This window comes from Passer montanus, unplaced genomic scaffold, assembly GCF_014805655.1.
Source record: "Passer montanus isolate IOZ18808 unplaced genomic scaffold, ASM1480565v1 scaffold39, whole genome shotgun sequence".
In the NCBI taxonomy this organism is placed as follows: domain Eukaryota; kingdom Metazoa; phylum Chordata; class Aves; order Passeriformes; family Passeridae; genus Passer; species Passer montanus.
In genome coordinates this window covers 7,082,991-7,096,693 of record NW_024368707.1, presented here as the reverse complement: position 1 = coordinate 7,096,693, position 13,703 = coordinate 7,082,991, and the positions used below count along the sequence as shown (strand labels likewise).

General features: G+C 46.2%; 1 protein-coding gene across 1 annotated transcript; it reads right to left on the bottom strand.

The window, feature by feature from the left end:
- Positions 1-8,682: 8,682 nt before the first annotated feature.
- On the bottom strand, positions 8,683-13,697 carry LOC120506360 (cystatin-B-like). Its single transcript, XM_039717805.1, has 3 exons — positions 13,589-13,697; positions 9,840-9,941; positions 8,683-9,477 (listed from the first exon to the last, which is right to left on the bottom strand). Exons 1-3 carry the CDS (start codon positions 13,652-13,654, stop codon positions 9,349-9,351), a joined length of 297 nt encoding a protein of 98 aa, XP_039573739.1. The 5' UTR covers positions 13,655-13,697; the 3' UTR covers positions 8,683-9,348.
- Between the last annotated feature and the right edge of the window lie 6 nt (positions 13,698-13,703).

Genomic DNA, 13,703 nt, shown 5'->3' with positions numbered 1-13,703 from the left:
CATTCCTCATATTTGCTGGAGAGGGAGATGGCAGAAATATCAACAGGGACTAATTTTTTTCTGTGGTCTTGAAGTGTTAGTTCTCCCTTACCAGAGAGGGCTGCTAGCAGTTATTAGCCTTCCCCCAGCAGGATTTGAGCTTTGTACATTGACATTCATGAATGTGACTGTGCCATGTGACTGTAACTGCAGAATGAATACTTCTGACTATACGTTCTCATGTGATCTGCTTCAGCAGCGTACATTGAAAATGGGACAGCTTTTGTGTTTTTTGATTGTACTTTGTCTTCCAGGAAATTGGCACTGGAGTTAAAAAGTAGATTTTATTGCACATTCAGTTGCTATTATGATTGCCTGAATGCAGCTTTTGGTTTGATGGGAAAGAAGCAGAAATGCCTTATTTGCAGTACTTACCTGAATCTGGAATTGAATTGTTTTCTACTTCTGATGCTGGTGTTTACCTTGGCACCTTTTTGGTCAGGCAGAGTAAAGTCACGCTGAATGTAAGATGCCATCTGCTCCCATTTTCCCACTTAGAAGGATATTGAGAGAATAAAATTTCAAGTTAAATGGGACCTACGCTAAGGAAAGTGCTGCATCCTTGTTTCTGATCAGTGAATCTGTTGGGAAATACTGGGTGTGTCTTTGATCAGTTTCCCAAGAGCTCAGCCTAGTCATCTGCACATGGGTGGGGAGGCAAGAGGTTCCAGCTGCAGCCCAAACCAAATCTCTTTAAGATATGGGTGACTGGAGGCTGATGTTTGCTTTTCTATTGGATGTGAAGACCATAAACACTACTTTAAGAGCTTTTTACATTTATTAATAATATTGCCAGTGCTTTACATTGTTTTCCCCCCCTTTTCCCCACTTGTCTCCTCCAGTTCAGTAATGGTAGGCTCCGTGTGTTGCAGGTCACATGGTTCCATGACACATGTGTGTGTGTATATATGTGAGATGCCTGGGGACTCTGCTCAGACTGCGCTGAACTTCCCTCTCCACAGCCACTCATCATTTCAGAGAAGTCACCTGCCATCATGATGCCTGGGGGCTTATCTGACACCAAGCCAGCCACTCCAGAGGTTCAGCAGCTTGTTAACCAGGTGAGTTGCACCCTCTCTCTAGATTAGGTTGTGTGCAAAGAGGCTATTCCTGAAGCTTGTGTAAAGCCTGGGAGACTGAGCCAGGTTTTAAACTGAAGAGGCTCATGCTGAAAGTGGGAATCCCCTTGACTGGCAGTGTTTTCTCAGCATTCTGTGTAGGAAGTGCCCTGGTAAGACTGAGACAAGCCACTTCTCTGTGTGCTCTTTGTCCATGGCCAGGCATGGCACTGGCTGCCTTCAGTTAATGTCTGTGTGAAGTTCCAAGCCCAGCTCTGCTATGCCAGCAGTGAGGTCACTTGTTTGAAATGAGAGGTGGCATATTGGAAGGGAAGAGGTTGTACCTGGTGGAGCTCATTCCTCAGTGAAGGACTGCACAGGACAAACCACATGCTGGTATGCACTAAAGAATTATATATGCAGGACAAAGCTTTTAAATTGTGTGTTCCCTGCTGGCATTACGTGTTTTCTGGAGTCACAGCTGTGATACAGGGTCTGCTGGTGGTGCAAGATGAGCTTGGCACAAGGCAGGCCACTAAGTGAGCCCAGTTTCCAGGTGGTTGGTTACAGGCAGTGGTCCTGAACTGGAGCAGCTCTGTGAGCAGCACCTCTGCAGATCCTCCAATGCCCTGCAGTGCAGCAGCTCTTCTTAAAGAAAGTATAAAATGCATCCTGAGGAATGAAAAGGGTTCCCACCCACCCAATTGTCTTCACTCTTCTGCCTCTGAAAGACGAGCTCTTGTCCCTTTGGCAATTGCCTCAGGCACTCTTTGAGGAAACAAAAATAGGAAGTAGCAGGGCAGAATGCATTGGCCAATACTGCAGCACACTCACTATACCTGATGTGCAGGGCTCCCAGCTCTCTCCTTTGCTGTGCCACCGAGGAGAGTTTGCACCAGCATCCTTCCACATCTTCTATGATCTTGCAGCTGAGACCAGGCAGCCCAGAACTGTGACAGGGCTCTCTTCCGTAGTCCACAGGTGGAGGGGGTAACTTTAACATCCAGTTTACTGATTGGAAGACACTCCATGTTACACCAGGTGTCCCATTTTAGCAAAGTGATACAAATATGCTGGGAAATTGATACAGGTCTAAGTTACTCTTAGCAAAATGTAGCGACTGCAATCCCAGTTCTCTGGGGACACCAGGGCGTTCTGCACTCCTGGTGAACAACACCCTCTGTGCTACCACCCTGGGCATCCTCACTGACTTGGAAGGGGGGGGTGGGTTGAAGTCAGCTCTAGCCAGCAGTTTTCTTCAAAATTCTTTCATCCAGCCATTTAGTTCTTATACTCAGGACTGGGCAGAGCCATGTGTTCACTTCCCCCATGCTGGTCTGGCTAACTCAGGGGTGTGTTTGCTTTCTCTTAATGAACTCGGGGAGTTACATCACCACATGATCCCCTCTGCTGACAGAGCTATTTATCAAAAACACCCTGTGATCAACCTTTGTGTTGAGATAGTCATCTTATTTGCAAAAGCTGTGGTCAGTTACGCCCTGCATTGTTCCCTGAGTTTCATGGGTGGAATATCACCCTCCCCAGCTCCTCTGAGCCTTCTTCCATTATAGGGCTTCAGTCACAGCTGGGGTCACCAGAGCTGGGGACATGTACATGAGGGAGGGCTGGAGTCTGGGGTAACAGGTTAGTCAGAGATGATTTACTGCAAAGCAGAAGGAGAAATGAATGATCTACAATTGTTTGGGGGGCACTGACTGAATTACTTGGGAGCAGTACCACTGTTCCTTCTATGCTGGCAGGAATGTTTGAAGGAGCAGCACTTGCAGAGATCAGAAATTCTCTTCTACGTATGGAGGGGTGACCCTAGCAAGGGACGTGCAGCACCTTTGTGTATTTGCCACTCTTGTTTCCTCATGTTTAAGATGGGGCCAGCTGAGGGCTGTGAAATTTAATTAACGAGTCTGTGAAATGCGTGGAGCACCATATCAGATACTGAGCTTCGTTTGCAGTGCTGGGCTGTGTTATTTATGGGTCATCAGAAGTCTTGCAGTGTGTATTGGAGGTGAAACCACAGCACTTGGGTGTCCGTGAGCAAACAGGCACTTGAAAATGTGAATGCTGGTTTCAGGCAGCGCTGATGCTCCCAGAGTACAGGGAATGTATGGAATCAGAAATGTGGATAGTGCAAAGTTTCTGTTTGATTCCAGAAAAGGACTGATCCTAATTTTAGTGTTCTTTTATTCTCAGTAGTTTCAGGAAAATGAAAACAGATTGTTTATTGTTCTTATTTTCTGCAGGGTGAAATTTCTGCCCTGTGCTGAGAGCAGGAGAGAGAACACTTCCTGGTCCTTTCCCCCTTTGCAGAGGCTTTGGCATAGTTCTCTAAGGCAAATATTTTTATGGAAACCTTATGCTGGGGAAATCTGCTATCCTTCCAGTATGTGTCACCTTTTCATGAAGCAGTTTTGGGGGGCTTTTATGCTGAGCAGAGAAGCAATTCCTATGATTTCAGTGAAGCTGTGAAGAGCGTTTGCAGAGCTTGGGATGCTCAAGGTCTGTCTGTTCATGGGGTTACATAATTATTTACTTATACCTGTGCCTTGTCTCTAGCCATCATTAGTGAGCTGAGGAATGTTATTTATTTGGTCTCCCTGTTTTACAGCTGTTGCCCAAAACTGAGGAATGTTTTGGGTTCAGGATGCTGTTAGATAAGAGTTTAGGAATGTTATTTTTTTCACCCGAGGATTAAGGAGCTGTTTGCCTTCTTGATTTTACTGAAGGCTCAGTCTGTAAGTAACAAATGGGGGGATATAGTGACCAGAGGAGAGAGAGCAAAACTGGAGAGAAGTGGCTTTTTGTTTTGTTTTGTTCTGAGAGAGGAATATTTTTTTCACCCGAGGATTAAGGAGCTGTTTGCCTTCTTGATTTTACTGAAGGCTCAGTCTGTAAGTAACAAATGGGGGATCTAGTGACCAGAGGAGAGAGAGCAAAACTGGAGAGAGAAGTGGCTTTTTGTTTTATTTTGTTCTGAGAGAGGAATACCATGCACCAAAAGTTGCCACTTAGGAGCATTCTAGGAGGCCCCTGCCCTGGTCAGCTGGAAGGTTGTTGGGAATTAAAATTTCCCTGGTTTGCCAGAGTTAGCAGCTCCTCAGCTGAAAGTATAGTTGTCTGTTCCTGGGGATAGAAACCCTGTGGAAGCTACTCAGCAGAAGATCAGGGTAAGAGATCATGAGGAAGCTGAACAGGATGATAATTCCTCGCTCTTAGGAAATGATCTGGTGTTGCTTGCGTGCTTTTCTGTGGCCTTCCTGCTAGGATGGAATGTCATGGGAGTGGCAGCCAGCTATAGATGCTTGTACTGGGCAAGTTAATTAATTCAGTGGGTTCCTGTGAAACAGGTGGGTGGTGAGAAGCACTGAGGTGCTGCTGGCCCGGCCCAGGGCAGCCTGAGCAGCTGGCACTGATGCTGCTCCTCTGCCCAAACTCAGAAATGCATCCGGTCATCAGCGTGGGTGTCACATGCAGAGGGGCACCACGTCACCCAGCCTAGCAGAGAATTGTCTCTGCTCTCTGTGTGGTGCTCATGCAGTCATCATGAAATAGGAGAGTTTTATTTCTTGGAAAAGTAAGGAAGGGCAACAGCAAAACCACTGCCTTGGACTTCTGGAGGGAAGACTTTGGCCTGTTTGGCAGATTGGTTGAAAGAGTCCCTTGGGAGGCAGTTCTGAAGGGCAAAGAGATCCAGGAAGGCTGGGCATTCTTCAAGCAGGAAATCCTAAAGATGCAAGAGCAGGGTGTCCCCATGTGTCAAAAGACAAGCAGGTGGGGAGGAAGACTGGACTGGCTGAACAGAGTGTTTTGGCTGGAACCCAGGGTAAGAAACAGAGTTTATAAGCTTTGGAAGATGGGGCAGGCAATTCAGGAGGATTACAAAGGTGTTGTGAGGTTATGCAGAAAGTCAGAAAGGCAAAAGCCCTGTTAGAACTTACCTCTGATCACTGTCAAAAACAATGACAAAAAGTGTTCTTATGAATACATAAACAAAAAAAGAGGGCTAAGGAGAATCTCCATCATTTGCTGGATGTTGAGGAAATCATTGCCACAAAAAAATATAAAAAAGGATGAGGTACTTAAAGCCTTTTTAATTTCAATCATTAATAGTTAGACCAGTTTTCCTGCCAGCTCCCTGAACTGTAAGACAGAAAAAAATATAAAAAAGGATGAGGTACTTAAAGCCTTTTTAATTTCAATCATTAATAGACCAGTTTTCCTGCCAGCTCCCTGAGCTGTAAGACAGAGACAAGGAACACAATGAAGCTCCCACAATCCAGCAGGAAACAGTGACCTGCTTCTCCACTTAAACATGTGTAAATCTGTGGGGCTGGATGGAATCCACCTGAGGGTACTGAGCTCTCCAAGCCACTGTCCATGATTTACCAGTGGTCCCAGTGAACCTGGGAGGTCTCACACAACTGGAGTTTGGCTAATTTGATGCCTCTCTAAAAGAACATCTACAAGAATGACAGGAAGGAGGATCCAGGGAACTGTCAGGCTGACCTCAGTGCCAGGGAAGGTCCCAGAACAGCTCATCCTGAGTGCCATCACACAGCATGTGCAGGACAGCCAGGGATTCAAGCCCAGCCAGAATGGGTTCATGCAAGGCAGGTTCTGCTTGACCAACCTGATCTCTTTCCATGACCTGCCTAATGGATGAGGGAAAGGCTGTGGATGTTGTCTCCCTGGACCTTAGCAAAGCCTCTGACTCCAGTTCCTGCAGCATTCTGCTGAAGAAGCCTGGACAGGTGCACTGCTCACTGGGTGAAAAGACTGGCTGGATGGCGGGGCCCAGGGAGAGGTGGTTACATCTGGCTGGTCAGAGGTGGTGCACCCAGGCCTCAGTGTTGGGGCCAGTCCTGTTTAATATCTTTATTGATGATTTGGATGAGGGGCTTGAGGGCGCCCTCAGTCACTTTGTGGAATTTCGTTACGGGATTATGTGTGGAAGGATAAAAATTGGAGTGGTATATGTGAAAGAAATCCCTTAGTATGAACCTGCCAATCATTTTTCCCTTTCTTTTTACAGGTGAAGCAACAGTTTGAAATCCAGACAAACATGAATTGTGCTGTTTTTACAGCCATAGTATATAGGACTCAAGTGGTTGCTGGGACAATGTTCTTTATTAAGGTTTGTATATATTGTAGGAGGGAGTGTTTTGGAATTAAATGCTACAGGTGACTTGCAGAGTGGCTTACAGCTAGAAAGAGAAGCAAACATCATAGAAAACTGTCTGATGTGAGTAACAGAAGTTGGGACTACCTCCAAATGCTTATAAAATTCCTGTTTGGCACTACTGTGATCAGGAATATAAATCTTATAAAACATGCCCTATGCTTATTCAGATGTGACTGGTAAGCTTCTTGGGATCATCCCCCTCAAGGACTATAGATTACCTTCCCAACTCAAATTATTTCAGCAAGTCATAACTGGTCTCCTGTTCCCTTTCAAGGCAAAATAGTGTCTGAATCCTTCAGTTGTGTTTGTTGGGGTGAAATTGAAGTCAGCTTGAGGAACTGATGGAAAGAGAGTCAATTTTGTGATGCAGTGCACACGTCTGCTGACTAGTTTTGCATGCAAGCAGGTGTGTTGATGTTTTGGTTCTGTGTCAGGTGCTGCAGAGGTACACAGCCTGCCTGCTGCTTCTTTCTGTATTTTCAAAACCCCCTCTCTGCTCCAGAGGAAAAATGAGTAATGCTTAATTTGGAGCCCTCTGATAGCACCATTCCTCCTCTGCTGGAAACCCTGACCGATGGACATGAGCAGCTTTCTGTGAAGTAGCACAGAAGAAATGTCTGGGTGTGTTATTCATCTGAAGGCCAGCAAGCACTTGTGGAGCAGAGCAGGCATGGCCTGTGACTGCTGAAACCCCACGTGTGTGTGGGCTTGTACCTGACAGGGTATGTCATATTCCAAGGGAACTGGAATAATTCTTTTATTAGAGGAATTGGCCTGTAATGTTTGGGGGAGAGTAAATCTGCAGAGAGACACTGTGAGCATTAGCTCCACGCTTCTCATATTTAGTTGATCCAGGAAGGACAGATGCTGCCAAACCTTCTTCTTTCCCAGGATCTTCCTTAAAAGAACTCTTAACTCAGAAACAAGGATTGATCTGTTACTAAACTTAGCAGAAATCCATTTGTAACACTGGAAATGGATAATTTGTCTCTTCTTTCCCAATTTTACCAGTGATGAAAAACATCACTGATGGAATACATCCTCATTTTAGCATTAATTGGAACAAACTCCATCACAATATGCATTATTTTGTATTACAGAATCTTCCACTTCACTGATGTTTTACCAGCAGACTTACAGCTGAAATGCAACCCAGACCAAGCACAGTGCCTCACTGCACCCACCAGAAAGCATGTAAACACCTCTTGGAGCCTAAGGCATTAAAGTTTCCATGTCCCTCACCAAGGGAGAGTTCAGCACCTGTTATGCTTGGCTCTTTAAGAATGAAATTTTACAGCTTCCTACCAAGTCTTTATGTGAGGACTTTCTAGGGGGAAGGTGAATTTCTTTGGAAGAGTGTTTATTCCAGGCATTCTCATGCACTCCCAAAAGCACAGGATATGTCAGGCTCCCTGTTCAGGCATTGATGTGTTTTTGGAGTAACGCTGCAGAGCAGCTTTCAGGTTGTCATTGCTTCTCAGGACCATGTGCTGCTCTTCCTGTATTACATCTTTCTGTACTCCTTGGGAGCTGACATGGTGTCTGCACTGTGTCCCACCCCCAAGTCATGGAGGTTTCCTCATTGTCTCGTCTCCTACGAGCGTGTCAGGAAGCTGTGAGCAAATGTGCTGGCATCCTGGTGACTGAAATAGGACACCATCAAAACCTTTCTCCTGTTGCATCTTCTGGTGCTTCCACACCCAAGCAGTTCTGCTCATTTTCCCCTTACCTGAGGCTGAGGGTTTTTAATACAGTTTTCTACAGGTGTAGACAGTTTCTGCCACCAGTTACTGCCCAGACTTGGATAAGAGCTGTTGAAGTAAAAATGAAGGTACATCTACAATTAAGATCCTGAGCAAAGAAGTTCTTTCAAGAATGTAAAGAACAGCCTTTTGTTTGAATCTGCTTTGAGCCTCTGATTCTCACTTCCTCGCTCTTTTGGTTTCTAGGTCCAAGTTTCCAATGCCGAATATGTCCACTTAAAGGTGTTCCAGAGTCTTCCTCATGAGAACCAAGGTCCCAGCCTCGTCAGTATTCAGACTGGCAAAACCAGAGATGACCCTCTGACCTATTTCTAAGACAAAATGTGTTGCAGTGCCTCACCTCTGCAAATCCTATGGAGATTACTGCCTATGACAGTAAAATAAAATAAGTTTGGAAAGCTACTGTCCATATTTTCCTTTTGCTGCTGATATACCTGCAGATGTCTTTCTTGTTATCTTTCATATCTGTCACAAGACTAAAATAAAGTATCTTCAGTTAAGATATAGACTAAACATAAGGTTATCTGGATATAAAAAACAGTTAAGGAAAAAAAGCTGAGCAAGATAATAATCAATAGTGAAAACCAGAGAAGAGAACACTAAAGCACCAGTCAAAGATGGCATCTCAAGTCAAAAGAAATGTTTATTATTATAAATGCAGAAATGCTTGTCCAGCTTAAGTTCCTTTCCAGGACTTTTCCATAGGACCGAGAACATAAGCAAGCTGGTTTGGTGTTTGAAACTCACACACCCTCTACGGGACATTACATGCTACTGCTGCAAAAGGATGAGCATGATTACCAAGGGAATGTTTGTCTCAAACTACTGTAAGCCTCTTTCTCTTCCTTGCAAAATTGCTTCAGCTCGAGTCTCTCATGAGAGACTTTGCCCATAAAATACAAAGTACAATTTAAATCTACACATATATTCACAGTTGCAAAACAGCACAGAAAAGACAGGCTTTCCTCTTGTTCCTTGCTGCAAATATATGAGTGCTGGTGTCATTCCCCTTCCGCTTTCCAGACCAAGGAAGTCCACAAACAGGACTCAGCCACAGTATTCTCGTTAAGTTGCACTAAAGCCTAAGTTAAGTTGCAATAAAAGTAGGGTTTACATTAGTGCAGGTAATAGGAGAGCCCTGTGACTCTCAGGTTTGGAGATTGCACAGGAAGGGAATGGCATTAAAAAAAAAGACACTTTTTTCTGCCCTTGTTGGCACAGGAATCAACATTTTGCAGCCTGTAGAAAATGCACATAAGAACCAGCCAGGGAAACACAGCAGAGAAAGTTGCTAGAAATAAGCCAGTTCATCGTGCTTTGTCTTGCTGCCCTGGTAACTGTGGAGGCTCAGCTGCTCGTTCTCGTGGGGGAGGCTCTTGAACACCCGCAGGTGCATGAACTCCTCATTCCCAACATGGACCTGCAAAGCACAAAAGCCAGTGAGATCCCTGCAGGGGGAGCCTGCAGCAGGAGGGGTGGCAGAGCCTGGGCTGGTTTGAGGATGGAGCAGCAGACAGGCAGTGAGAAAAAACATTGGCTTGTTTTAAACCAGACTAGGAGCCATGACTTTGCAGAAATACCACCTAATTTCCCATGAAAATGGAGAAAAGAGGATCTCTGTATTTAACAGATAGGGAGAGGGGCTGGGAGGTGAATATTTGTGGGTTTTTAATGCACAAAGGTCAAATTGTAAGCATTCTCCTCTAGTTAAGAAAGAAAAAAACCCCACCATTCCAAAGATTATACACATTAATATAAGAGAAGCAACCCAGTGTCCTCTACCTTGATGAAGTAGTTTGTTCCAGCAACCAGCTGAGTTTTAAACTCCACTGCAGTGAAGACATCAAAGGTTTTCCCTTCTTTTTCTTCTAGCTGAGCTTTTACCTTAAGGAAACAATAGGTTCTTTAAGAATGATGCAAGATTCAAGTATTTAGGACTTCAGGCTTACAGTTCACTTCTGCTGAATTCCCTAACACAGAAATTCCCCTGCTTTTCTAAGACATTAAAAGATAAAGATGAATCATGTTAAGTTTTGTGTGAAAGCAGGACCAGGAATCTAGGGAGGTGGCAAAGCTGAGTTGGAGGTGGGAGTCAATCACTACAGGCTGACACCAAGTCTGGAAAACACTTGGCAGTTCTTTCGGCATGTCTGCTGGAATCTGTGTTTTCAAACCTCAAAACAGTGCTCAAGAAGTCAAAATAACCTGTCCAGTACCCAGGAGGGAGCCATGAACTCCTGAGATGCAGCTCTTCTCTCCTGCACTGGGCACTCTAGCACATTGTGGCTATATGGAAAATTCTTGGTCAGGAAAGCAGATTTCAGCCTTTGTTTTGCAGGTCAAGATGAGTTAGTCTTGGAGTCCTTGCCTGCAAGTCCTTGCCTGCTCCAGGCTGCACCTCCTGCACTGCATCACTGCAAAGCCCTCCCTTCACTCCCAAGGCAGTAGTACCAGCAATGAGTAGATTCTCCAGCTATAGGTGTACCTCTCCTTCTCCCTAAATTCAAGGAAAATAGATACATTTGCACTCCTGCCTAAATCCCATGTGCTTCCTTGGGGAAGAACTAGTGCCAACTTGCCACTGGTCAGGTGCTGTAGGTGAAGCAGGAACAGAAGAACCATTCCTGCAACAGGGTGTGTTCTCACACCTTTCCAACTCCCAGAACTCTGGTGCCTTTTCAGTGACCATCCTGTGCCTGCAAGCTGTGTCCATGCTTTTTATCTTCCCTCTCAGAGGCCATACCTCTACACTCCCTCCAGGTTATGATCAGCATGTCACAAGCAAGATAATGAAGTTTGGACATTTTCCCATTTGTTTTTTGCCATACAGAAATCCAAGCTGCATTCTAAGATGCACTGAAGGGCACAGCTCCAGAAAGCACCGTGATTCACTCCTGCCTCCTCCCCTTCTCCTCAGTCAGAGGTTGGAGCAAATGGTTTCAGTTTTCATCACACTTTTACAAATTTTAAGCAGCAGGGCAGACATCAGTCTCCTGCTGACCCTGTCCTGTCCTGTACTCCATTAGCAATCCTAGGCACTGGGCAGCTTTGGTTTCTGAGGTCACTAAATCATCCCAGCTCAGCACATTTTGTATTTCCACCAGCAAGCTGAACACTGGGCCCTGGGTGCAGACAGCTCAGAGTCCTGCAGCTGCAAGCTTGTCAGGGTGTTTGTGGCAGTGAGTCACCACAGCATGTGACAAACCAGTGTCCTGAGTCAGGGTGGAGACAGAAATCCCAGACTGGTTCTTGATCTCAGTCTGGATTTGGGAGTCCTGGAGGACAGGAGCCAGCACTGTGTCCTTGTGGTACCAAAGTTAATGGCACACTGGGCTGCATCAGCAGAAGCCTAGCCAGAAGACAGGCGAGTGATTATTGCCCTTTACTCAGCCTTTGTTAGGAAATGTGGAATCCTGTGCCCAGTTCTGGGCCCCCAGTATGAGCCAGACACCAATAAACTGTAGTGAGCCCCATGAAGGGTCACCAGGAGCACTCCATGAGCACACCAGGATGGCTGGAGCACTTGTGCTCTGAGGAGAGGAAGAAAATGAGCTTGCTCAGCTCAAAGAGAAGAGGGCTTTGAAGAAAACTTTCCAGTACCAGGGTTTTTCCAGGGATGAAACTTTCCAGATGCCAGAAGAATGAGACACAATGGTCATAAAACTGAAACTGGAGGCTCAGACTGGATATAAAGAGAAACATTTTCCCTGAGGACATTCCTGCACTACAGCAGGAGTGTTCAGAGAAGCTGTGCAGTTTCAATCCTTGGAAGTTTTCAAGACCTGACAGGACAAAGCTCTGAGCAGCCTGAGGATGCTGACCCTGTGCTCAGGCAGGAGGTGCAGTCCCTTCCCACCCAAACAATCCATGATTCAGTCCCAGGGCTGGAAATGATCATTCTCTAAAGGCTCTCCACTGCCCTGCACTGCCAGAGCAGTTAACTAAAAAGCAGATGGTTCAGAATGACCCTGGATAAGCTCTGCCACTATTACCAGTGAGGAGCCAAAGCTGAACAGGCCTGGGTGGAAATCCTTGCCTTGAGGAGGCTGTTCCTATGGGATTCCCAAGCCAGACACTGCCAAAGGAAGCCTTCCTGCCCCGTGTGACACTACATCCACTGTGGGTCAAAAAACTGAACAGCATTTGGCCATCACAAGGATTCTTACGAAACTGTAAAATGAAGGCAAGAACTGGAAAAGCAGGAACAGGGAATATGTTTATGACAAGCAAACTGGCAGGCTGTAATAAATCTCCACAAAGACCTGACTTTAAGCAAATAAAGCTATTTGAGAGGACTACCTTGATTTAACAAAACTAGTATTTTCTCCAGCAGTGTCCAGATGAGGATATGAGTGCATAGGCAAGTTTCAAGTTTGGGTTTTCCCACCTGTATTTCATTAAAGGAAGTAATTAAATTGGCAGTCAAAACCAGCTGGATAAATTTTAAAGTATTTAGGTGATTTAGATGAAAACATCAGATTTTTGGTTAATTCTGTTCATTCTGAATCCAACAGGGTTTTGTTTTTGGACTGTCAAACCACTGCAGCGTGCTACAGAACAGAAAGTCAGGATTTCAAACCTAATTTTAAGCCGTTAATTGCATATCTGCATTACCTTTAACATGACATGTAGGCCTTTTCAGGTCAAAGCAATAATTATGACTCTCAGCAATTCTCAATCATGTGCTTATTACTGCAAATTCAGGCTGGTGCTTAGATGCACATCTCTCCCTTTTCCTAAAACACAGAATCCTCAGACTGTACAAGCTAAATGTTAATTTCGGTGGCTGCTGTGCCTTTGGGTGCTCTGTATGTGTTTGGGAATTCCTCCTGCATGGGGAACAGGCCCAGGCAATGACAAAGAGTCAGAGGCTGGAGCGCATCCTTCATCTTCACTCTCCAGCTTACCACAGCCCAGCCGACAAAGCCAAAAAGCAGAAGGAACTTGAGTTTCCATGACAAAAAGAAGAACATGGGCTTTGAAAGAACTTAGTTGCACAACGACATTTTTAGAGTAAAAGCATGTGCTCCAATAAGACGCGCAGTAATCTCAGGTACTGTAAGCAGTATCAGGATTTGGAGCCGGCAGCAGTTGGAGCTGAATTCTGTGCTGGGGAAAAGCAGAAGCAGCGAAGAAGCTTTCTTACTTATTCTACGTTTCACCCCCTCAAAAAAAAAACCAAAACCCCAAACAATCCCCCCCCTTCCGAGGCAAACAACAAAGAACCAAAACCCCAAACGCACGCACAGATGCGGAAAGGAGCACAGAAGCTCGTTCCCCGAGCTCAAGGCAATGGCTCTGCCGGGTTTCCCCTCTGGAGCCAACAGGGCCACGCCAGGCGGGCGCAGGGAAGGAGCGCTCCGGGAGCCGGCGGCGGCTCCGTGCATTCCCCGTTCCTTCCACCTTCCACACCGGGGGCGGTGCCGGGGCTCCGCCGCGCAGGGCAATGGCCGGGCACACGCTGGGCCCGGGCCGGGCTGCACGGGCCTTGCCCGGCCCGCGGCACCCTCCGGGCCGGGCCGGCCCCTCACCTGCTCCGCGATCCGCTGCGTCTCCTCGGTGGCGGGCCGGGCCGCCGAGGCACCGCCGCACAACATGGTGGCAGCGCTCCGCTCCGGGCCGCTCCTGCCCCTCGGGAGTGCCGGG